The 23323-nt window shown below is 41.5% G+C and overlaps 1 protein-coding gene across 2 annotated transcripts in view; it reads left to right on the plus strand.

The window, feature by feature from the left end:
- The window catches only part of FNDC3B (fibronectin type III domain containing 3B), a 149599-nt gene that overhangs the window by 55062 nt on the left and 71214 nt on the right, over positions 1-23323 (plus strand). For both annotated transcript variants that reach the window (XM_041405889.1, XM_041405890.1), the window contains 3 exons: positions 706-782; positions 8097-8340; positions 9260-9544. In XM_041405889.1, coding sequence (XP_041261823.1) covers positions 706-782; positions 8097-8340; positions 9260-9544 — 606 coding nt within the window. The remainder of the gene's footprint in view (positions 1-705; positions 783-8096; positions 8341-9259; positions 9545-23323) is intronic.

The raw sequence follows: 23323 nt of genomic DNA on the forward strand, positions 1-23323 counted from the left end.
GAACTATTTCCATTTTATCTAGACACTTTCTTTTAGCTGTAAGGCTCCATTTCCAGAAGCACAGTGGTTATGGCACTTGCTTTGTTGTACTTGTACTCAGTGCCTCAAAATGGAACTTGCATGTTCAGGGCTGGATTTCAGAGTGGAAACCATAAGCTTCTTGCTTGTATAACCACATTCCAAGGTTAGTCTGAATAGCTGAGATAATGAATTTGGTCTTTGTGCATTCTTAAATAGATAGATAGTTTTTCACATATGTGACTTTTTTTTTTTTTGCTACAATTGGACGCTTTCCTTGGGAGCTGCCTAATTCCAGGCTACACAGTTTCTGCTTTGTTCCCTGCTCCTATGTCTTTGACAAGAATAACTTAAACAGAGTTCAATATAGGAATTGTGGGCTGCTAAAGAACATATTGTGTTACTGCTTAATGCTGTATAAGTTGATCAGTGGGTAATATAAAGTCTATGTTCTAGCTGTTTTATGATGAAAATATTATTTCAGCAGAATATATGGTAAAGTCATTGAACAATGATCTTATTCTCAGAATGATGGCACAAGGCATTTTCCATATACCAGAAATTAGTGGAGCTGCTCATTTTGTTATTGCAGGCTTCAAAAGTAAAGCTATTTTTAACCTTTTCTAAGCCATTATGCTATTTTTTTAACTGAAAAAAACTGATATCTTATTACTCTCTTTCTATTAGGACCAGCAGAGGTTCCCATGATGTCACCCAATGGATCCATTCCCCCTATTCATGTGCCTCCTGGTTATATCTCACAGGTATGCTTCTTGAAGAATTAACACTTCTGTTAATAAAAGAATAAGATTTTTAAAATGTAAAAGCAAAAAACATTGGTCCACGTAGAGAAGTCTACTTGGTTGAAGTGTAATTTAGAAGTTTTAATGAAAATGGTAATACGCATCTTCATGCCTCGTGCACTTGACTGATAGTACACCCACATTTGCACGAGTGACCAGGGATGTGCACCTTCACACCCTGGTATTTGGAGTAGATTTTGGGGCTGGGCACCAGAAAAAGCACTGCACACAGACTGAGCCTATAAATGCAGCTTGGATTGTTTGTGAGAAGGGGAGAAGTCCTTGATGTTGGGTAATGCTTCAAGTTCTTTTGTGACAGTCAGAAGGGGTGGGAGACCATGGAAGTGAGAGAAGGAGCCCCTGTAGCTGTAAAATATGCACTTGATCCTTGGTATCTTCCCAGCAGAAATCCCGCAGCATAGCAAGAACTGGGGGTTTTGGTGTGTTTTCAAGAAAAAATGTGATTTAACTACCTATTTATGGAAAAAATGGAAAAGGTTTTGCAAAACTGTTAGGCTTTGGAACTCTTGAACAGCTACTGCTCTTCTGTGTAAATAAACTCAGATTACCAGTCTGTTCCTTCCATCTTCTGAAAAGCTTGGACTCTTTCTGAGGTAAGGAAAAAAAAACCAACAAAAAACAAAAACCAAAAAAGATTGATATAAGGCATGACAGCTGTGATCAATACAATAAATCCAATAATGTCACCATTTTCCTTGAGACCTGGATCAAAAGCTTCCTTAAAAGTACACAAAGTATTTCAGATATCCTTGATGAATAGCATAAGAACTTTTGTTAGATATAGTTTGGCATCTTGTTAAGCAGAAAATAGATGATGTCCTGGAGTCTCTTCCCCTCCCCAGGAAACATGTGAGTTTGTGTAATTCTGAAAAATTGTGGATGGCGTCATACTTAAATCCCACAAAATACTGCAATCACTCTGTGGTATTTTGACTTCTGAACAGAGTGAAAACATGCTTCAAGTAAGAGGGAATTTCTTAGCCAGCCTAGGAGAGAGGGCAGGATGTCAGGGTGGTCCTCCTGCTCCTCAGCCCTCCCAAGGGGAGTGGTTGGAGTTTTGAGGCAGCATTTGCTTCTTAATGCTCCTCACGGGCTCACGAAATTTAATAGACTGGTCCATATCATGCAGAGGTTTATCTAAAGATTTATTCTTCCTTTGAAATAACTTTTAACACCTTTTTAATATTAAAATGTTTATACCTCTCCACCTCTGTGCTGAGATAAATGGTTGGGTATAATTGGAATGCTTTCCAAACCAAAGGGGTGAAAGTCTTCCAGCTGTATCTCTGTCTGAGCTCAGTTCTTCTGCAAAGCTTTTTGTGGGGCACCATAATAATTCCACTAAAGAAGCCTTTAAGTAGTTCCTTAACCAGAAAAAAAATTCAACCAAAAACCCTCTTCTGAAGCAACTTTTCCAGGGAGCTGGAAATATGTTGTAAAGTTATAGGGGGAAACTCTGTATTCTGCACTTTTCTGCAGCAGAATGTGTGTTCTGTTCTGTGGTGAGTCTCTTGCCATTCAGACTGCTTCATATTAAATAGGAGTTGAAAGTCTGCAGTAATGAAACTAGCTCTTTGTTGTAATAAATGTCTCTGCCTTGTTTGCTCTTGCTTTTGTCTATTGCTTCATAGTTAAACCCAGTCTTTTATGATAAACCGTTAGAACACAACTTAAATTTAACACGTCAAGGGAAAGGCCATAAAGCAAATTAATGCATTCTGGGATAGGAATCAAAATATATTTGATTTTTGGGCTTGATTTGTCCCCAAAGTGTACATCTAAGAGTCAGGCAGAAAGCAATGCCCCTGCAGAGAAGCAACAGTGCCTATTAAAAAAAGGCATGAAATCTTATTTCCATTTTGTTATGCCAAGCCTGTGTGAGCTGTGTTAGCCCTGAATATTACATGAGTTATCGAATGATTGCAACCCTGGATTGATGTGGTGCTTCATCACCTCTTTGGAAAAATTGGCAGGAGGATGTGAGCCCTGCAAGGTCAGCCCCACTGGAGGCAGCACGAACACAGACTCCATTTCTAGACTTCAAGGACCGCTTAATAATTGTGACTAGGAGCTGGGTTTGTTGGTCTTATGGAGATGTTCCCAATGATGAGGCTTAGCCAGGGCAGGAAATAATCCAGGAAAATAATAGAAAACAAATACAGACATCCAGTTCAAATCTTTCATGCTATGGTTTTGCTCTCAAAAGACCAGCTCTTGAAAGAGACAGTATTTTGCATTATGATAAACCTCTGTGCACCTCTGGCAGAGAGGAGCTATCAGATCAGGGTTCATGTCCCTGCAGTTCTTTGTGGGCTAAGGGTTAGATAAATATAGACCAGAGGAGAAACTCCTTGCTGTGCTCTTGGTGGACAAAGTTGGTTCCAGAAGGTGACACGGCAGAGAAATCTGCATTAAATGTGTGTGATGTCAACTTTTTTGGCTTTAACTGTTACGTGAGATTAAGGATTTGGAGGCTAAGGTGTTAAATTTGTGGATGTCCTCATGGGTTGCTCCTGTTTTTCAGTGTATGTATGGGAGGAGAGGAGGAGGGTTTGAAGTGCTCTAATCAGGAGAACTAGAGAAATGAAAATATCAAAAAGCAGGATCATTAATGTGTTTGTTTAGTGCTACTGGCTGAGGACTGCTCTCTCTGAAATAAATCTGGAGCAATTCCTCTTGAATTTGAGAGGTTGCTTTTCTGTAGCTGGACAAAAAATTTGGCATGAAACTCCACTTTTGATTTTATTTACAGGTTTGTTAATATGAGCTCTCTGCCACAGATATTTTAAGACTAAAGGACAAATTTACTGGTTGGACCATGAGGTGCACATGTGTTGAAAAACCTCCTTTGGCCCATGGAGTTTCTGTGGTCTGAAGTTTTCAATGTGAGCCGTGGTCCTGCAGTTCAATATTCCTGCACCAAGCACATGGCATTTGCAGAACTAAAGCATAACTTCTGGGAAGAGAAATGACTTTAAATGACATTGAAAATGGTAGAAAATGAATCCCATCCTTGAAAATCAGGATTTTGGTCCTTAGCACATCCTGTCCCCTCAGAGAGGTGTTCTTCTCCAAAAGCAGTTTGGCTAGCATCAGGTTTTAGTGGCAATCTCCTTGTTTTTGTATCTTACTGCTCACAGAGTTGCTCTGGGTATTTTGTAGACTGCAGCCAATCCTTTAACAGGATGATCCTCACTAAAGCTTTCAACAGAAGGAAGGTTGTGCAGATCTCACATGGAGCAAGCCATGAAATGATGATCCTTTTGAGTTCATGGGCACTGAAGAGCTGTATCATTCTAGATTTGAATTACCCCAACACGCTTGCCAGCATTCTAGATGTTTATCTGTCTATTTTCCACATGGAAGGTATAGATTTAATTTGGTGTTTGATTTAATACTGATGGATTCTAAAGATAGTGATGCAAACTTGCCACGACTGGCGTGAACTCGGATTGGCATCTTTAAGAAATTAAATGAATAAATAAAATGTTGACATCCAAGTGCCTCGTGGATGAGCTCATTCTGTACTGTTTTTGGGTACAGATTGATTTATGAATGAAGTTGCAAATTAGTTTATGAAATTTGTGAAGTATTGGTTGTGGTCCACCCAGTGGCCATGCTCCAGATGTCCTTGCTGAATCTAACGTATTAAATTTTAGTTGAAATAAGGGTTGTTTGGGTTTTTTTGTTTTTTTTTTTTTTTTTTGAAAATAAGTGGAAATTACCATATAAACTCATTCAGTAAAGGTGTGTTACAGAATGAGGGTGGTTGTTTCTTTAACTAGATCTCAAAAATACAGATACAATTTACTTGTGCACAATTAACATGTCTTTTTCCTTAGAGTGTGATAATAAATTTTAGTGGAGAAAAATGAGACAACATGGACCAGTGTGATGTACTTTGAATACGTGAATTATCTCTAGTTACTACAGTGATATCTGCACTGGAAAACAAATAACATTTAAAATGGCATTCCCCAAATGTGGCAACCAATGGGGGAGGCAGTTTTATTGTGTATGAGTAATGTTAACCCAGACTGCCCTGAAAGATCATCACCTACCTCATGTAGCAATTAAGCTCCCTAAAATATGGGAAAAAAACCCACACAGAACTATGCTATAATAGTATTGTTATTGAGGAGGCATGCCACTTACACGAGCAAGCACAAAAAATACCAGCAAAAAACAATTTACCTACTAACTGTTAGAAAAAAACCCCACAAAATAATGGAAATTTATTTCTAGGTGCCAAATGACCAGAGGTATTTGTTTTCTCTAAATATAAAGCACTAAGATTAGTAATAGCAATTACTTTTAATATTCCCATTGCATCTAGAAACCTTAAAGGGATTAGGATTTTATTGATTCTTCGCACTGAAATAGAGACAGTTTAGCAATTTCCAGATGTACTTATGATCTTTGTGACAAATGGTTTTATACAGATACAAAAATTGCATATTTCTTCTTAAAATAGCAAAGTTGAACCTCTCTGCTAAGTTATTTTTTTCATTAATGGATCAAAATTTATTTTATCTATCTTTGATGAACTGAGTGTTGTCTCCCAGAATGGCACTACTACAATCGACTCACTGCAGGTTTTACAGATCCAGGGATATCTCCAGTCTTTATATCTACCTGATGCATATAACACAGAAATCAGATTACCAACTTTGATTTGTTAAGGACAGAATAGTGTATTTAAAGATTGTATGTAGAGCTTCAGAAGTGTACATATATATCAATAATTCCTAGTTTAGAGAGAAAATGCCCTGTAGGATTGGGAAATAAAGTGGGTTTTGCAAGGTCCCCTGTGTTTTTGTGTTCATTTGTAATGTGTGCACGTGGAATAACAAGAATGCTGTCAGCGTTCATGGCCTGGGAGGAAACAAATAAAAGATATTAGTGTCTTGGCTTTTCAACTGAAATAATTTGGAAGGCTGGCTCATTCTTTGAGTTGGAATAGTTGGTGGTTGTAGGTTCCTCCAAGCTGAAATTTTCCATTCTATCCCCTCATCTCTGGCTTCTCTCCATCCTGTTGATATTTTATAGCTTCATCTAGCAGGGTAATTTCATCAAAAAAGGTCTTTGACAGGACTCTGAGCTTTCCTCCCTGCTTTATAGATGATAGCTCAGGAAGCTGAATCCTAATAATTTAAAATATGGTTTACATTATGTGCTGCTCAGTGTACAAACTTTCTGTCTAAATCTGTTCCTTAATATATTCATCTTTCACCAGAGCACAAAAGGCACATGTAGCTGGTCTAGATGCAGAGATAAGAGTTTGGAGTTGGCTTTGAGGCTTGGACTAGTTAAAGCCACGATGAAAACCTCTCACATCAGGATGTAGGAATTTGCTCTCTCAGTTAAGTTACAGCATAATTCGAGTCTGGGAGTTAAATCCAGCATTTCTGTGCACAGTCCTAGATAAGTAGTTCTGGTTTTCGAATATGTGCTAAACGCAAAAGGATTTCCCTCTTTTCCAGGTTTCTGAGTGCAGGTTTGAGACCTGGCAGCAGGATAAGAGATGCTGTGGAGCAGAACCAGTAGCAGAGATGGGAAGCCTGAAAATGCAGCAGTTGAAAGGATGTGATAGTCTGAATCTCTGGGATTCAGCTGTCTTCTGAGGACTCTGTAAAGTCTTTGAAATTTAAAGCTGGCAGCTGACAAATTGCTTGTGGAAGTCGTAAATTTTGAGGGTAGAATGAAGTATGTTAAGCCAAACAATTACTATTTTGGTTACTCAGCAAGCAATGTATTTTTAATGTGACATATTACAAGTGACTGAATTAACTTTCTATAGGAAATTGTCTTCTGTAGAGGCCAGCCAAGCCACAGCAATTGTGTCCATGGTCACATCCCATAGCTAACAGGCATAAATGCACAGAACCTGAGGGCACACATGGCCTGGGGCAGGATTTGGGTCAGCCACTCCTAGGTGGATTTTCCCCTGTGATACCTTGTTCAGCTGGTGCCTGAGGCAGGAGCTGTTTGCTGGAGCAGTTCTGCTCAGGGCTGTGGGCATTGCCCCTGGGCAGGGCTGGTCTTTTGTGACTGTGCCATTCCTCTGCTCCAGGGTACAGATTTTCCTTTGTGGTTTAAAGACACTGGGATGTGATGAGAGCCACTGGAGTGTGGGCAATCCACAGCAGAGTCTCCTCTGCTGGTGCTGTATAACCCCAGCTGATGGTGTGGGAATCAGCTGAGAGTGGCAGCATCTTGCAGCAGGTGCCTCTGGTGCACTTATATCATACAACATATTCATCACAGACACTGCTCCATCTGTGTGCCATCAGTCAGTTTAGAGAAAATGAGGTTCTCAGCAACCTGTTTGTTGTATGAAATTAAATGATGCTTCCTTCATGCTTTTCCACCTCGTGCATGCCAGCATACGGAGTCAAAGGGAGAGTAATGGTTCTTACGTGGTTGTATTTTTTAATTTAAGAAATGGCAGAAGTGTTTTGGATGAGCTTCAAGAAAAGCTTGGTTCCTAAGTCTGGATTGAAATTTGGCTGGTTGACTGTTCTCCAGAAATACAACTCTGGAAAAATTATAACCTGAAAAACATTTTTCAGCCTAAGCACATTTCCACCTTCCTACATCTGTTTTTACATGCTGTGATTATGGCGTTAGGGGCCAAGTTATGCATATCCCAGGGCTGATTTGTGTGGATGTATAGGCCAGCTCTGTAACGGAAACAAACCCTCTGCCCTGTGATTTGTCCTGAGCAGCTACCTGTTATGAACAGAGCAGCTCCTTTGCAGATGTAGGCCAGCACAGCAGGTACCTGCAGAGTACATGTTGGTGTGCACACACACAGCCTCTCCACAACAGCAGTGCCAGCTGCTTTCCAAAGTGTTACTCACTCCATTCTCAGGGTGCTGTCAAAATCCATGGTAGAAATGTTATGGGCAGAATGTAAGGTCAGTCCCAATGAGTATGCTTATTTTGGTGCTTTGTGTTCCTTTTTCAATTGTTTTCCTCCCTAAATGCAGGTTATTTATTCTGTCCCTTAACCCACATAGTTATCACTAGCAGCAGTACAGCTCCCAGTGATCAGTGTGGATATCTGAGTCTCCAGGAAAAGCCACATCACCACCGCGGTTCTTTCTGCTGATATTAATTTTAGAACTGTGTTTATTCGTGAAGCTAAACCCCATGACCAGCTGCTTTGCAGTGGGAGGACAAGCTGTAAACAGTGCTGTTTCAGAGGTGTGCCTGGTTCAGATGCTGCCTGACGTGCTCCTTTCTCTGCAGGTGATAGAGGACAGCACGGGCGTCCGGAGGGTGGTGGTGACGCCGCAGTCCCCGGAGTGTTTCCCTCCCAGCTACCCCTCGGCCATCTCGCCAACCCATCACCTGCCCCCCTACCTGGCACACCATCCCCACTTCATCCACAACTCCCACACAGCCTTTTACCCTCCTGTCACTGGACCTGGGGACATGCCACCACAGTTCTTCCCACAGCATCATCTTCCCCCAACAATATATGGAGAGCAAGGTGAGCTGGGAGGAAGGGACTGGGAATGGCCTTTGACACCTGTGTTCGGCAAGGTTTAAGGGCTGGGGGAACCAAGAGTATAGGAATGAGGTGGAGAATTTAACAGAGTGGCTTTGTTACATGGATGGAGCCTCCTTTAATATCCTGAGTGGGGGCTTTAGCTATGAGTATCTGTTTTTAAAGACAAAACTGTTTTGGACATGGTATTTTCAAGGTTCACACCCAAAGTGAAGCGCAAAAAAGAAGACTGAATTATAGAAAAAATCAGGAAATACTGTGATCCCTGCAAGCTGACCTGCCTTAGCTTAGGAAAGAGTCATCTGTGGAGGGGGAAGTGGGGATTGTATTTAATGAACTGAAGAATGTACATGATATTTATGATAATTCTCAAACTTTTTAGAGATAGTTTTAATTCCCAAAGCTTCTACTTCATGTTGCACTTTTCTCCTTGTGGAGCACAACTGACATGATTGTTAAGTCTATTTATACTGAGAAGTTAAATTGCATGTAATCCAGGGTTGGCAGCTTGGAACCAGCACATCTCAGCTTGTTCTGTCCAGTCAGATCCTGAGGAAGAAAATGCTAAATTGCTCTGAGCTTATGAAGGCTTTTTCCAAAAGATCACTTCTGTCTGGATTTTTGCTTGTAATCTGTGTCCCTGAAACACAAAGACTGAATAGGAAGGGAAAAACATCACCCTAATAAGAGGCATTTTACATACTCAGCCAAAGTAAAATTTTGTCATCAAAGGAGCACAGTTGATACAAAATCATTGCAAAAAAGGGTTTTCTTTTAAAAACGTCCAGGAACATCTGGAGTAATTTCATTTGGACATAGCCAGAAATTTGGTTTTCTGGGGAAAAAAGCCCTCAGTTGTTTTGTTGTTCTGAGTTAACGCGGGTGAACCGTTCCGTTTCAGAAATCATACCACTATATGGGATGTCCAGCTACATCACCAGGGAGGACCAGTACAGCAAACCACAGCACAAAAAACTCAAAGACAGGCAGATTGACCGCCAGAACCGCCTGAACAGCCCTCCCTCCTCCATCTACAAGAGCCATATAGGCAGCTGCACGACGGTGTACAATGGCTACGCCAAGAGCCACAACGGGGCCAGCAGCGGCGGCGGGGCAGCCCCGGCCCTGAAGAAACCGGAGCGCAGAGCAAGGAGCAGCCCAAAGTCAAGTGAACAAGACCCACACGGTAAAAAGAGGCCTTTATTTATTTATTTTTAATTCCTTTTTTATTGCACCTTTCCGGCTTGTGACCCTCCTCTGTGCGGATCCAGTGGCCGTGCCAAGAAACACTCCCACCCACGCGTTAATACGGTGCGAACTTAAATCCCAACGCCGGGCTTGCTAGGCTGTGTTTGTTTTGTAAGGTGAGCCCAGTGCCTCCCCATCTTTTGTGACTGCTCCCTTGGTAGATGCAGCATCGTTCTGTTTTTATCTGTTGGAAGCAGAAATGTGTTTTATGGGTGAGGTCTTGGTTTTATTTTGCTTTTTCGGAGAAGCATCTTGGCACTTTGCAAAAAACTTCATGGACAATTAAGCTATAACCAAAATCTGACTACTAGGAGCCACTATTTTGCATATCTTAGGTTAACCTGGTAAAGTTATTAGAAAGTTTAGAGGTGATGACTGAAAAACCAAGAGGTTTTTACGTGAAAATTGAGTGAAAGTAAGATGAGTTGAAAACAGAAGTGAGAAGAAATTTCTTCATGTTAGCCATTGGAAATAGTGGTCAAATAAATCTGGCCACTTTTGAAATAATTTTTTTCAGCATTTTCAGAGACTTGCCATTTAAAAATTTAAAACTGTAGATGAACAACCCAGTGCTTTACTGTAATCAAATCTCATTTATCACAAGCTATTCTGTATACAGTTCTACCTAAATTTAGTTTAGTAACTTGTTATAATCCCTTATCCCCACCTGCCTTTCTCCTCTCTACTTGTCTCTTTGCTGACTGCTACAGCAGCAGCTGCCTGAACAAACCTTGATGTAGTAACCAAAGCAGCATGTCCAGGATATTCATAATGTAGGACACTCTGAAATATCTTCAGTTAATTTATGCATAAAACACAGGTTTTCCATTATCTATCCATAGTGTGTATTTATATGCCTCTGTACTTTTACAAGTGAGACATAACTGAAAGAAATAGTTGTGAAAATTAACTGTATCAATAGCCAAAGAGGGGGGAAAAATGCTGCTGGCGTGGTAAGAAATGAGGATTTGCATACGTGCTTCAGGGTCTTTAGAATCAGCAAGGAGCTGTATTTGGGAATGCTGTAATCCAGGAAAATGAATCACTGCATTGGACTTTATAGTTGTTTCTTGCCAATCAGCTTATGTGAACTTTAGTGTTCTTATTTATGTTTAGGTGTTTATTTGAGGTGGAATACATGAGGTGTTTGATGCTCGGATGTAAAAGACCTGGAAAAAAGTATAGTCTTAAAATATTGGTTCAGTGGGTACTGAGTCAGCTTGGCTGATCACTTCTGAAATAATCTAGAAATCATTTAAAAGCATCTTATCTAAGGGTTTCCTGCAACCTTTATGTTTGTCTAATTCGTTGCTTTGGACTGGTCTGCTGTGCTGCAGCGGAAGAGCACGACGGCTTTTAGAACGCCAAGAAAATCAGTGGAGTCAAGGCTACAGCACATCCAGTCCTGTCAGCCAGAGAGTGCCTTCAGACTGGGGACAGCAAGGGATGGAGTCCTCCCCCAGCTCTGGAAAAGTCCCTAACAGCAGGCTGTGCAAATGAGCATCCCTTGTCCCACCCTCCTGCCTTTTAAAATGAGGTTCTGCATCTGCACCCAGAAGTGGCAGCCCTGGAGTTGCATCAGCTGCTCTGCAGCAAGTTCATGGCCAGAGCAGGAATAGGAGAATTTTTTTCATATTAAAAGGAAAAAAATAAAAGATACTGTGGGTTTAAATGTGAGGTTTTTGACATCAGTGTATTATTATATACATGTAATCTTTCATTCAGATTTCTGCAGAAAGGTTTCAGAGGTTTCTGCAAGGCTCCCATGAAGCAGCTCCCTAAAATAAAATAAGTTCCCACTTGATATTTACAAGCTTCTAATCATATCTATTGCTTTATATTTACCTTCTCTGTTTCTTCTCTAATTATTTGGGGTTTTATTGATGAATACCTGACTAACCTGGCCACACAGGTAATTAGGGTGAGATTTAACAGCAGTCTGGGCACAGTTGCTAATTTGATTTATGCTGCTAAGATGACAGTTTTTAGAATAGCCAAACAATTAATGTGTCAGAAGCAACAAGTAGCAAAGGAGTTTAAACTTACAGGTTTTGTGGATGTGTATCTGTTCAGCCTGCTAATAGTTAAAAACTTGATGGTGCTATGTGGCTGCTTCCAAAATTGCAGAATAGCCTGGAAAACCTATTTTTAGATACATAAATATATAAAAATGTGTATATAGATGTATAAAACTTGTGGATAAGTCTTTATTTAGAAAACCACTTAACCAAAAAACTCTTTAGGAGGAGAGTAGGAATGTATGAATTTACAGTAAAACTTGGAGTAAGGTGAAGGAGAGCTGGAGCTGAGAGCTTTGTTTGTGTGGATTTTTGAATTGGGATTGTGATATGCTTGAGGGCCTGTCATTTCCTATCTGGCTGTGGGGTGTGTGTGCTCCTGCAGTGGAGCTGGCTTCTTTGGGGTGTTTGGATGATGGAGCAATGCTGGGATCCAGCTGCTGGCAGGGGAGGGGGCTTTAGGAGCCCCAGACACAGCTGGAGCAGGCACTTGCACAGGCTCAGCTCCGGTTGCTGCAGAGCACAGCCTGTGTCAGTACACAGTGCTACAGCCTGACAGTGATTGGTGTCCTTAGGGATTGGGCTGGCTGAAGCAAAATTTAGGAGCTGCCTGAGTGCTGGAAGTGTGGGTGGGAGCTCGCCAGGGGCACCTCTCCCTGCAGTCCCAGCTGCTCCTGGGCTGATGCTCAGAGAGGCAATTGGAGTGTCTGCTTTAGTCAGCAGGGAGAGATGATGCACACAGGGGGTTTGTGACAGGGAAGATAGGAGTTTCTCTTCTTGGATCTGCTGCCCTTGTGCTTAAGGTGATGCTTGTCTGGCTCCTTGTGTTTTAGTGGTGATTTCTCTGAGGGGTGTGTTACTCCTTCCTCAGCACATCCACTCTGCTGGGAATGGGGTTATTACAGGGCTGCAGGAGCAATAAAGGGGATGGAACACCTTCCTTATCAACACAGACTGAGGGGGTTGAGCCCCTCTTAGAGCCCCTAAAGAGGTTACAGGAGAGCTGGAGAGGGGCTTTTGACAAGGGCATGGAGTAACAGAACAGGGCAAATGGCTTTAAACTGAAAGAGGGCAGGGTTAGATGGGATATTGGGAAGGAATTCTTCCCTGTGAGGGTGCGGAGACTCTGGCAAAGGTTATCCAGAGAAGCTGTGGCTGTCTCATCCCTGGCAGTGTCCAAGGCCACGTTGGATGGTGCTGGGAGCAGCCTGGGATAGTGGAAGGTGTCCCTGCCTGTGGCAAGAGGATCTTTCAGGTCCCAAACCATTCTGGGGTCATGTGAATAATACTGAAGAAAATGTCCAGCGTACAATGCAAGGACAACTCAACCCTTTTCACTGAAAAATCACAGTATGTGTGATATTTAACTTTAAAATGCAGTTTTCACATCAAAATCTATTCCCATTTCATGTATTATGCCCATGAAATTGAGTAAGTGCTCAAGGAAAATTCTGCCATGTATCAATAACTTTCAGCTTCCTTCCAATATTAAAAGAAGGAAGGCTTCCCCAAAAATCTGCTTCACCACTGGTAGAAGAAATGGGGTTATAAATCACCAATTCTGAATGTGATCAGTACTGAAATTAAGTAAATTACTCTGGATTATTGTTAAATTATTGTTCAGTCACCTCTCCAGTTGTGGATCCAGCCTGTGCACCTCTGTACAACATGATGGTGCATTAAAAATAAGTTGGTGCTTCTATAATGCACCCTTATCCCAGGGTGGTTCTGTAACAGCAGCATCCCCTTTTTACTAGGAAATTCATGGTTTCAGATTGGGGATATAAGTGCAGTTCTGACCTTTTCCATTGACTGCATCATGCTGTGTTGGGTGGTGCACTTGTAAATAAAGATTTCTAGTTATGTTGGAAATAGGCTGTTCTGAGGCAAAAACAAAACAAAACAAAACAAAAAAAAAACCAAAAAAACAAAAAAAAAACTGATTGCTTATAATTGACTGAAAATTTAGCAATTCTTCTGAGTGCTTTTGGTAGGATGATGGATGGTGTTTTGTACAGGTAGAAGTGGAGGTATGATACTGGGATTCTGATTTAAAATCCATATTGGAGCTTTTCCACAGACCTGTTTTAAAAACTGAATGGTACAGGAGGCAGCAGGGTTAGGTTTTTTGTGGGCTGGTTTTTTTCTGTAAAGGAGCCTTGCCATGTAAAAAGAGCTGTAAGCGGAAATCCTGTCCCATTCATGCTGTCCTTTATGAATTTCAGTCTGAGTCACTTCCTTCTCATGCACTCAGTGGCTCCCTTCTTGGTCATGCAGGGATCTGGTAGTTCAAGAAGTTTTGTGTGTGGCTGCAAGTACTGTGGGAACATAAGCAGTTTTGAGCATTCTGACAATGCTTTTGCCTATTTCCTTATAAAGCATCTTTTTTTTTTTTCCTCTCTTCTAATGAGATAAAAATCTTTTTTTTTTTTTTAATCCTTTTTGAAGTTTGAAGAGCTTAAGACAGCCGAAAGTAAACCACTTGAAATGGCTAAAAGTGGGAAGTGGGCAATGGATTGTTGTGTGCATCCTGTGCAGGAGCTGGTTGCCAGAACAAACAGAGCCAGCCTGGGCAGGGAGCTGGCTCCAGGCTGCTCCTTGTGTGCCTTTGTGGAAGTGTTCCTGAACAAGGTTTCATCCTCATTTGAGAGAATCTGGCTTCAGATCAGCCCTTCTAGCCCAGGGATGTGGTGAAGATGATGCTGAGGAGGAGCACATGGTGCTCCTGGCTCCTCCAGCAGCATCCAGACCTGGCAGGCACAGGAAGGGTCGAGTCCTGCCCAGTCCTTGTGCCCACTCACTGCCCTGTTGTCTGTGAACTCATCTAACTCAGTTTTGAAAAGCACATTTGTTTTCCCAGTGAGGAGCACTGCGTTTGGGGTGCACTTCACTGCTCTGTGGCATTGATGTGTTTTACACGTGGAGAAGGGAGGAAAAAACACCAGAATCAATTAATAGTTAAAGTTAAAAATAGTTAAAATTGATTAAAATCAATTAATTAAAGAGCTGTTGAAGGCTATTGACAGATCATCAGCTTCCACTGTCATATGTGTACAAACCTCAGAGCTGTTGCTTTCCTGTTGTGGAGGTTTTGTAAATCTGATTTCGTGCACTGAAGGAGCCTCCAGCTACTCTGAAAGGTGAAAACCATGGCCTCAAATTCCTGCTGCTTGAAGCTTCTCAGGAGTTGTGGGGAGCTCTGTGTGCTCATTTCTTTGAGGGCAATGCATTGGAAAATGGGCTTGGCAAGAGCACTTCCTGACAATGGTGGTTTTAATTGGAAAACATTTTACAGTAAGTACTTAACTTAGCAAAGCAGAAGTTCTGAGGTGAAGAAGTACCCTCAGGCATCCCTGAATGGGGTGGGGCATGCTCTGCAAGCTGCTAGTGAGTGATGCAGAGTGGGTAACACATGAAAAACCAGAGCCGAGCTGTTCTTGGTACAGCCCCATCCTGTTCTCTCTCCATCTTCCGTGTAACATCTAAATATACTTATGAAAAAAGTGTGGGGTTTTTTTCTGTTTTTGTTTAACTGTATCAAGTTGTTGTTTTAATCCAGAGCCTGTGTATTAGAGGTAAATTGTAGGAGCTGTGATTCAGTGCAGACAGGAACAAGGCGAAGTTCCTCTTCTTACTCATTCTAGATCCTGTCAATTCTTTTCTATTTTGGTCCTGAATCCATTTTGCTTATTGAGTCATACATTTATCTGTGCCTGTATATCCTCGAGATTTAAAAGCTTAGAAGAGTATTTTCATCACTTTTGGTCCATGTAAGCAAAGTGGCTGAGAAACACTGGCAATACATGTAAATTTTATGTTCTTTTAGCTGGGAACTGATGATTTGGTACATGCTAATAGACATTTGTTATACAATGTAGAAATGTTCTGCAGACAAAATTGGTCATAAATGTTTTTTCTGCTGCTATACAAAATACCCCTATGTTAAATGCATCTTCTCTGCTGTCCCTAAATGTTCTTGCTTCTATAAAATAAGGAGTTTCAATAAGATTGTTTTCAGGAGACAATCTGTCAAAACTGACACAGTGATTTTATTAATAGCATTGAAAAAACACACAGAAGAGTAAAAGACATCTGTCAGGTTGAGTGAATTTTAGTATTATACCAAATAATGCAACATGAAACATAATATTTATTGTAACCAGAGACGTGTGGAATCTTGAGAGGATAGATCAGCATCAAACATGAAATCTAAATAGTGTTACTGTTCCTACTGCATTTTTTTAAGTTTTAGCCATTAATACTACTTGTCTGAATTCTTCAGACTTATATCTCATTAGAAATAGATTTTGTGCTCTGTGCTGTTTTCCTGTAAGTTTTAATGCATGAGAGGAAATAGGATGCATTAATTAGGGCATAGTCTGAACTTGAGAAACCAGTGTTCATTTGCAGCACCCAGAATTTCCAATGTGATACTCTCGTGCCTTGACCTTATCTCCCACATCATGACTGAGCTTGTGCTTTTGTTTGTTTCTATTTGGAAGTATGCCTGCTTCTTCAACAGTCTTTATCTTTGGTATTTTCTCTGAAATAATAGGCTGTGAACTGCTCAGTAAACAAAGTGATTGTGAGTGTCAGGTACACCATTGTGTACCAGCTGAACTCCATTAGCTGGGCCACACAGATTCTCACCAAATAATATTTTTGCCTAATAGCTACGTAAAGTAACCACTTAAGTGAGTTTTATATAGACTGATGGTTGTATTAGAAACATATTGCAGGGTTCAGGTAGAGTACAGTCCCAAGTTCTGCGTGCCTGCAAGAATTTATCCAGATCAGGCTTAATTTGTGACTTTTCTTCAGCAAGAAGAAGGGCTAAAATGTTTATCCAGCTTCACTGAAATAAACTCTGTTGAGGGAGAGAAACAAATCTGTTTCCTCTGCTGTCTTGAAGCTTAGCTTCAGTCATGGGGGCTTTGATGGAGAAGGGTAAAAGCTAAATATCACAGGTGGTGCTGGAAAGCAAGTGCACTCCCAGTGCCCTCCCTGCCTCTGCCACAGCTTTGCCCAGCTCCAAACCCAGCAGTGTTCTGCTCTGAGCTGCCTGTGGGTGCTTCCTGCTCAGGCATCTTGACCAACTCTTTCCCAGAAGTTGCCTGTGTGCAGATAATTTCCAGGAATTTGCCAGCCTGTGAAAACTTGTCTGCACGTGACCTGTCACAGACAGGGAGGTATTTTCTTGCTGTATCCATACTGCAGGAACAAACCCAAAGTTCATGGGAAGCCTGAATGCCATGGCAGTCCCCCCTTCTTTCACAGCACACTGCTTTGTTAGCACAGAGCTCTGCAAGCTGGGAAGGGCTGACACAGGGAGAGAAGAGATACACTCTATTTTTATGCGCTTATCTTGAAAGACTAAAGAACCAGCTTCATAACTTTGGCACCAGAAGTTGTAGATAAGGGATTCTCTTCATCAGCTAAGTGGGAGCATCTCCTAATTTAATTGCACAATATTCTCCCATCTTCAATGTCAGCTCTTTGTAAAGGAGAATGGAAATGCCTCAAACTTGGTTTTGTTCAGAATTTTGTTCCTGAAAATGCAAAAGAACACCTGGTAGTGTGGATACAAATGGTCCAGCGTGGTTATGAGGTGCTCTGAGAGCTGCTGCTCTGGGCATCCATGACTCTGAGCCATCCATGGGGCAGAATGGGTCACCACAGTTCTGGTTACATTTTTCAGTCTCATCACAGCAGCTGGGACAAAATAAATCTCATTAGAAGCTCCCTAATCTTCCTAAGTGTGCTAACTACAGGAAACACAGCTCAAAGTCCACTGAGGAACATGTAGGGCATATCTAGTAAAGAGTGAGGGAATCTGGCTCCAGGGCTCGTGTTTGACCTTATTAAGGCTCATAAACCCTTTTGGCAGTGGCTGGTGTTTTACCTCAAAGCTGTTTTTCCCAATCCTGATCAGTTTCTGTAGGCTCTCATATTTTTATTCCCATCTGCTTTATCCCTCCCTTGCCTCATTTTGCCAGCAGGATCTCCTTGGCAGGGCGAGCTGGCTAAACTGTCTGCTCCATCATTTATCAGGAAGTCAGTGCTGAATGATGTAAGGCACAACCTCTTCCCCCAGAGGATCTTCATATTTTCTCAAGAATTTGCAGCTTCTGCTGCAACTGACAGTCAAATCCAGAAGACTGAAATCCGAATCCTTTTCTAGGAGTTTACATAATTTATGGATACCCACCCAACAGAAAAAAAAAATATATATATATATACACAAAGTACATTTTCATCCTGCTTAAATGCTCTCTGATTAAATGCCTGTGATGGGGAGAAGAGTTACACCAAGATCTGAGAGCTTCAGGGCAAGATAAGCAGTGGATCCTCACCAGTTAGGAGGAGATAACATGGACCACCGACAAAGGAAGGGAACTGTGTTTCCCTTATTTGGCAATATCTGGGACATGGAGCCAAAAGGGAGAGGGTATTTATAGGGAAGAGGTAGAACATTTCCTCCCTCCAGACTATAAAGAACAAAACGTGTTTAAGTCTAATGATTTAACGAACAACACTTATTTGTATAGCCAGATGTTCTGAACAATGTCCGTCTGTGTTTCCAGCTGGATTTGCAAAGGTGGTGAAATGAAATTTCATGTCCCCCTGAAGTTAATGGGATTTGTTTACTGAACTCTCTTAGGCTGTGCTTCAAACCCCATTGTTTACTCCTCCTTTTCTGAGGAAGGGTGGAATTTAATTTCTGAAGTTTTTGTGACCTTCAGGACATTTACTTTTAAGGGGAGGAGGAATCTTAATGCAGGGTGATGCTTTGAGTGTTGCAGTTAACAGAAGGGTTAAACACTGTTCTAAAATGAAGCAGCCATTTCAATTTTCTCCAGGGTTTATTATAAAAGATGTTGTCCTGAAGCTTGAGTTTGGTTTTTGTGTTGTTTTTTTTTTTTCCTTGTTTTTCTTTTCCCCTCTAAGGAGCTGTACTTAGAAGCAGCTGCTTTGATTTACTGCAATTCATGTGACTTGTGCCTGAATTTCATCTCAGCAATGCAATCCAGAATGAGCTGAAATTCCTGTAGCTTTGTTGAATCCTCCCCAGCAAGCAGTAATCAGGTGGATATTGCTGTGAAATATTTTAAATATTTGGAAGGTTTCTTAGTGGTGAAACTGGTTGTGCCAATATCCAAGATCACATTTTGGCCTCGTCCCATACAGGGCTACTAATTGCCCATGCACTTCCTTCAGCTCACTAGTAGGAAGTTGGTACAGACATTATATATCAGGTTTTTTAAACATTCTTGAACTCATTCTTCCCTTCTCAGGCATGAGAGGGCGCAGATAAGATTACATCAGCCTTTTTGACTTCTTCATTTTATAAATTTAGCCCCCAGTCTTTATTAAGCATTCTGTTTAATATCCTTCTAGCTCATATAGTCATAGTTCATCCTTCAGACATGACTGCAAAACAATTTAGGCTGGGATTGCTTGAGTCAGTTGATTGTCATCTGTCATGAGGAAGATAATTTATTTCTGTTCTGCTGTCAGTCTGGAGGTGTTTGGGTTGATTTAAAGAAGGGAGGGGAAGCTCTTTGCCTTCCCCCATCTCTGAGCTGTGGTGCCTGGACTGAGTGGAAGGAGAAAGGAGTTATTTGGTTTCTGGGATTACTGTGATCTCCTCCACCACTCATTGCAATTTCATTTTATCATACTTTTCGTCTGGAAAAATAGGTCAGTAATTTACATTGGTGACACAAGAGTTTAGGTTGGGGTTCATTCAAAGAGTGTTGTAACTGCAGCCACTCACTAGGTTGCCACTGAAAAATCCCAGTGCAGGCTTCATGAAAAATCTTTGCCTTTCTAGCACCATGATTTGGAGCGGTTGTATTTAAAAAAAAAACAAACCAAAAAAACCCAAAAAGCCCCAACTTTTATTCCTGTGGAATCTAACATCTTTTAAAGATGTGCAAATAGTGTACATAGTGCACAGAAATAAAATTTCTGCTTTAATGTAAATGCTTAGACAAAAATCAAGAACAGTGAAAAGATGACACACTTCCTACTTTTATCCTGTTTTAGGGCAAGTTTTCCCTGCTTGCTTTCTCTTAGAGGCTCCCTTTGCTCTGACTCTCTGAAATAGTGGTTATTGCTCAAACCCAGCATCCCACATCACTTTGCATTTCTAAATCTAAAGAAAGCATTTCTTCTTTGATGAAATGAAATCTAAAGAAAGCATTTCTTCTTTGATTCAAGCAAGGTTGAGGAGTTGTGACTGAGTGCAAAATTTGGCCTGCAGTTATTTTCTTAAAATTTTTTTAGTTGGTGATGGGTTGTGCTGTGCCTCTGCACTGGGGAAGTGCTGTGCTGCCTTCCTATTGTTGTAGCAAACTCGGTGGCTTTATGAGGTTCACTGCCAAGGAAGTTGTTAATTTTGGCTGAGGAGCTCTGTTTAATCCCCAGCAAGTTTGGAACTCCTATGGAGTCTGTTTTGGCTGTGCTGTGTGATTGTTTTTCTGTGCAAATATGCAGTTCTGCAGGTTATTTTGCTAGTTTTGTGTTTGATCAGGAAAATGCTCTTATTGTGTAATAGGCAGATTAGCAAAAGGTTTTGTGGCCAGAATTGCCTATGGTCATATTTTTGAACATCAAGAAGAAGTAAGTTTTGTTTTGTGTTCAGTACTGGTGCCATTGTCCCCCTACACTGGGGATGGTATTTCAGAGACAAGTATTTCCTCACTGGCATGGGGCAGCAGACACAGGATTTTAAAAGGCACTTCAAAATGGCACACTGGAGACTTGTCACTCTGTTTCCTTAGGGACTGTGCTTTCCACCTCAGTTCTTGGAGGGAGCAGGACTCACCTCTGCCCCAGCAGGACGTGGTGTGGCTGTCCCAGCAGGGACACTCAGGAGTGACAAAGCCATGCCTGTGGTGGGATGCAGTGGAGCTGTCAGTGACCCAGCTGGGAAGAAAGACTAAACCTTGGTGCTGTCAGACTTGTGCTTTTTGCCAGTGCAGGGAGGAGTCATGAACCTCCTTTAATGTGTGTTCATGATGCTCAGGCTCCTGCTCTGGCTGTGACAGGTGCCAGGACTGAAGGGAACCTTTTCTTTTGGAGGGGAAATCTCTCTGTAAATGCCAGATGGTGTAGTTTCATGGCTGGTGTCAGACATCCTTCTGAGCCAGTTTCACGTTTTGAGAAGCGTGGGTATCTCAGCCATGCTGCTGACTATCCCCTGCTCCTGCTTGGAGCTCGGGAAGCCTGTGGAGTTTTTCTGGCCGTGTCACCTGGGGCAGCCTGGGCTGCTGCCCTGCAGCTCTGCAGAAGTTGCATCCCTTCCTGAATGACCACGGGGTTCCTCAGCCTGGAGAACAGTGAGTGTGGCAAAGGCAGGACAGGCAGCCACAGGGAATGAGGAGAAATGAGAGGGACAAAGCAGGAAGCGGCACGGAAATAAATGGAAGGAATTAAGCATAAGGAAATTCCATGCATCCCAACTATTGTACAAAATTCTGACGAGTGTGAAGAACATCACTGTTTCTAGGAAAATGTTAGTGTTTGTTGGCCAAGTTTGTAGTCAGAACAAAACATCTGCCTTCTACCTGGAAAGTGGGAGTCAGGAGCTCCAGGAAAGTTTTAGGAGGGACTTTCAAATACTTGACCAAAAGATGGAGGGGTGGGCACTGCTTGGTTTGTCTGCAAAGCTTTTATTGTCTTCCCAACCCCACAGAGTGTGCGAGCTGCTGTAACAGAATAGCAGAAGGGAAGCTGCCGAAAATAAAAAGAAAAAATATTTTGACAGAGAAAATAAGCTAAAGCAGGTAGAAATGATGAAAAGAGCGCTCCAAGAGGAGGTCCTGTGTGCAAGTGGTTTGTTGTTCCAGCAGATTCAGCTTGGGCTTCCTCTGTGTCTGTGGGTTATGTCATTGTTTGGTTTGGTGTTCCTTCAAACCCAGCCAGCTGCAGCCATCCCCTGTGCTCTGCCTCTGTTATCTGCTTTGGGAGATGTACAAAGGACTCGCTCGAGATGTCGGAGGGATGTGATGGAGATGGGGGGTTGCTGTATTTTACTAAGAAAGCCTTTTCTGCCTTCTAATGGACCAACTGCGTGTTCACAGTAGGAATTCACTCAGATCTCCAGCCAGTAAAGTAGGAGTTGTTTTTGCTGTCTTCCAGCAGTAGCAGTGAAGAAGCAGAGAAAAACAAACCAAACATGTCACTTACCCTCCATTTGTCCCTTGCATCCAGCCTTTTATTTCCCTTGCTTGTTGCTACTGATCTTATTTTCTTTCCTCCATCCCAATGAAAAGCAGAGATCCAAACAATAATGGGGGGGCAGGGAGGTTTGGATGCCCTTACATTTATTTTTAAAACATTTTTTAGCCCAGGTGACTTCATTATGTACATGTGAATGCTCCCACATCTGATCCTGATCCATGTGATAGGAAGTGCCTTTGTTGAGAGAAGGATAAGCTGTGAACTTGCACTCCAGGTATTTTGGAGTATCCTGTCCCATGGACAATATGATACTGAAGCAGACAAGGTGAAACTAGCAGGTCAATAGATATGGACTGTGGCCAGGACATCTCTGAAGCCTGGGATTAAATTCATGCCTAAATGACAGTGGTGTTGAGGCAAAGCACTTCAGTCGTCCTTTGCTTTATTGAATCAGTGAATCAGGATGACTAGAGATTTGATTTTTCTGATTTTAGGTCTGAAAATGTGCCTTTTTGTTGTTGTTGTAGGTTTTTTGTAGGTTTTTGCCTTTTTTGTTATTGTTTTTTTTTGGGGTTGTTTTTTTGGTGGTTTTTTTGGTTTTTTTTTTTTTTTTTTTTTTTTTTTTTCTTTTTTTGCTATCTATATGTGGTTTGATTTTTAAGGATAAATAATGGAGCATAAGCTCCTAGACATTAATTAAGGTATGTTAGCAGGAGAAATCAGATAGCAACACTGGGAAGCCACTTAGAAATGGAAAAGTTGTGATACACTCATGCATGGCAATTTTTAAAGAATTAGAACATGTTATAACAATCCTATCTAAAGTTGGATAACATCAATCTCTCTGCCTTTGTCAGGGGAGCCATAGTTGTGTGTTATCACTGATGTTTTTTATTAGCTTTCATGTAGTGAAAAGAAATTTGAAATATTTAACGTTTAGAAATTTCGTCCAGGCTTAATTAATAATCTTCCTTGGTGTATTATAGGTTCACATGGTGTGACTGACTGTTTTGAATAGAAATTTTTTTTTTCACAAGTTTTTTATTCTGAAAGGCTCCATGTTCTGTCCATCTGGGAAGACTTTTTTAAAGCCCTGTGTGTTCAGTGTGACATTGGATTTGCCCTTCCCAGTGCCACATCTGTAGCCTGGCAGTTTATCCCTGACCCTGCCCTGTCCTGGGCTGCCTTCCTGACAGACTGGAGAGCTGCATCAAACTGGATTAGGCAGGAATTTGTCCTAGCTCTAATTTTATTCAATATTTTCATTAAGGGCTTGAAGGATGCAATAAGAATTGAGGCTTATTAAATTATAGTCCGTATCAGGCTGTCATAGGGTTGAGAGTGCTTGATGGGTCAGGGATGATGACCAGACAGGAGGAGAGCTCTGTAATGGTCTTCAAAGAAGAAGTTTGATCAAGGCAAGAGCTATGTACTGCACTGCAGCTAGTTGTTCTCAGACCTGCTGTTTTATTAATTACATGGCAGTTCTGGGAGGAATAGGAGATTACAAA

This window comes from Onychostruthus taczanowskii, unplaced genomic scaffold, assembly GCF_017590055.1.
Source record: "Onychostruthus taczanowskii isolate IOZ18803 unplaced genomic scaffold, ASM1759005v1 scaffold24, whole genome shotgun sequence".
NCBI classification, from domain to species: domain Eukaryota; kingdom Metazoa; phylum Chordata; class Aves; order Passeriformes; family Passeridae; genus Onychostruthus; species Onychostruthus taczanowskii.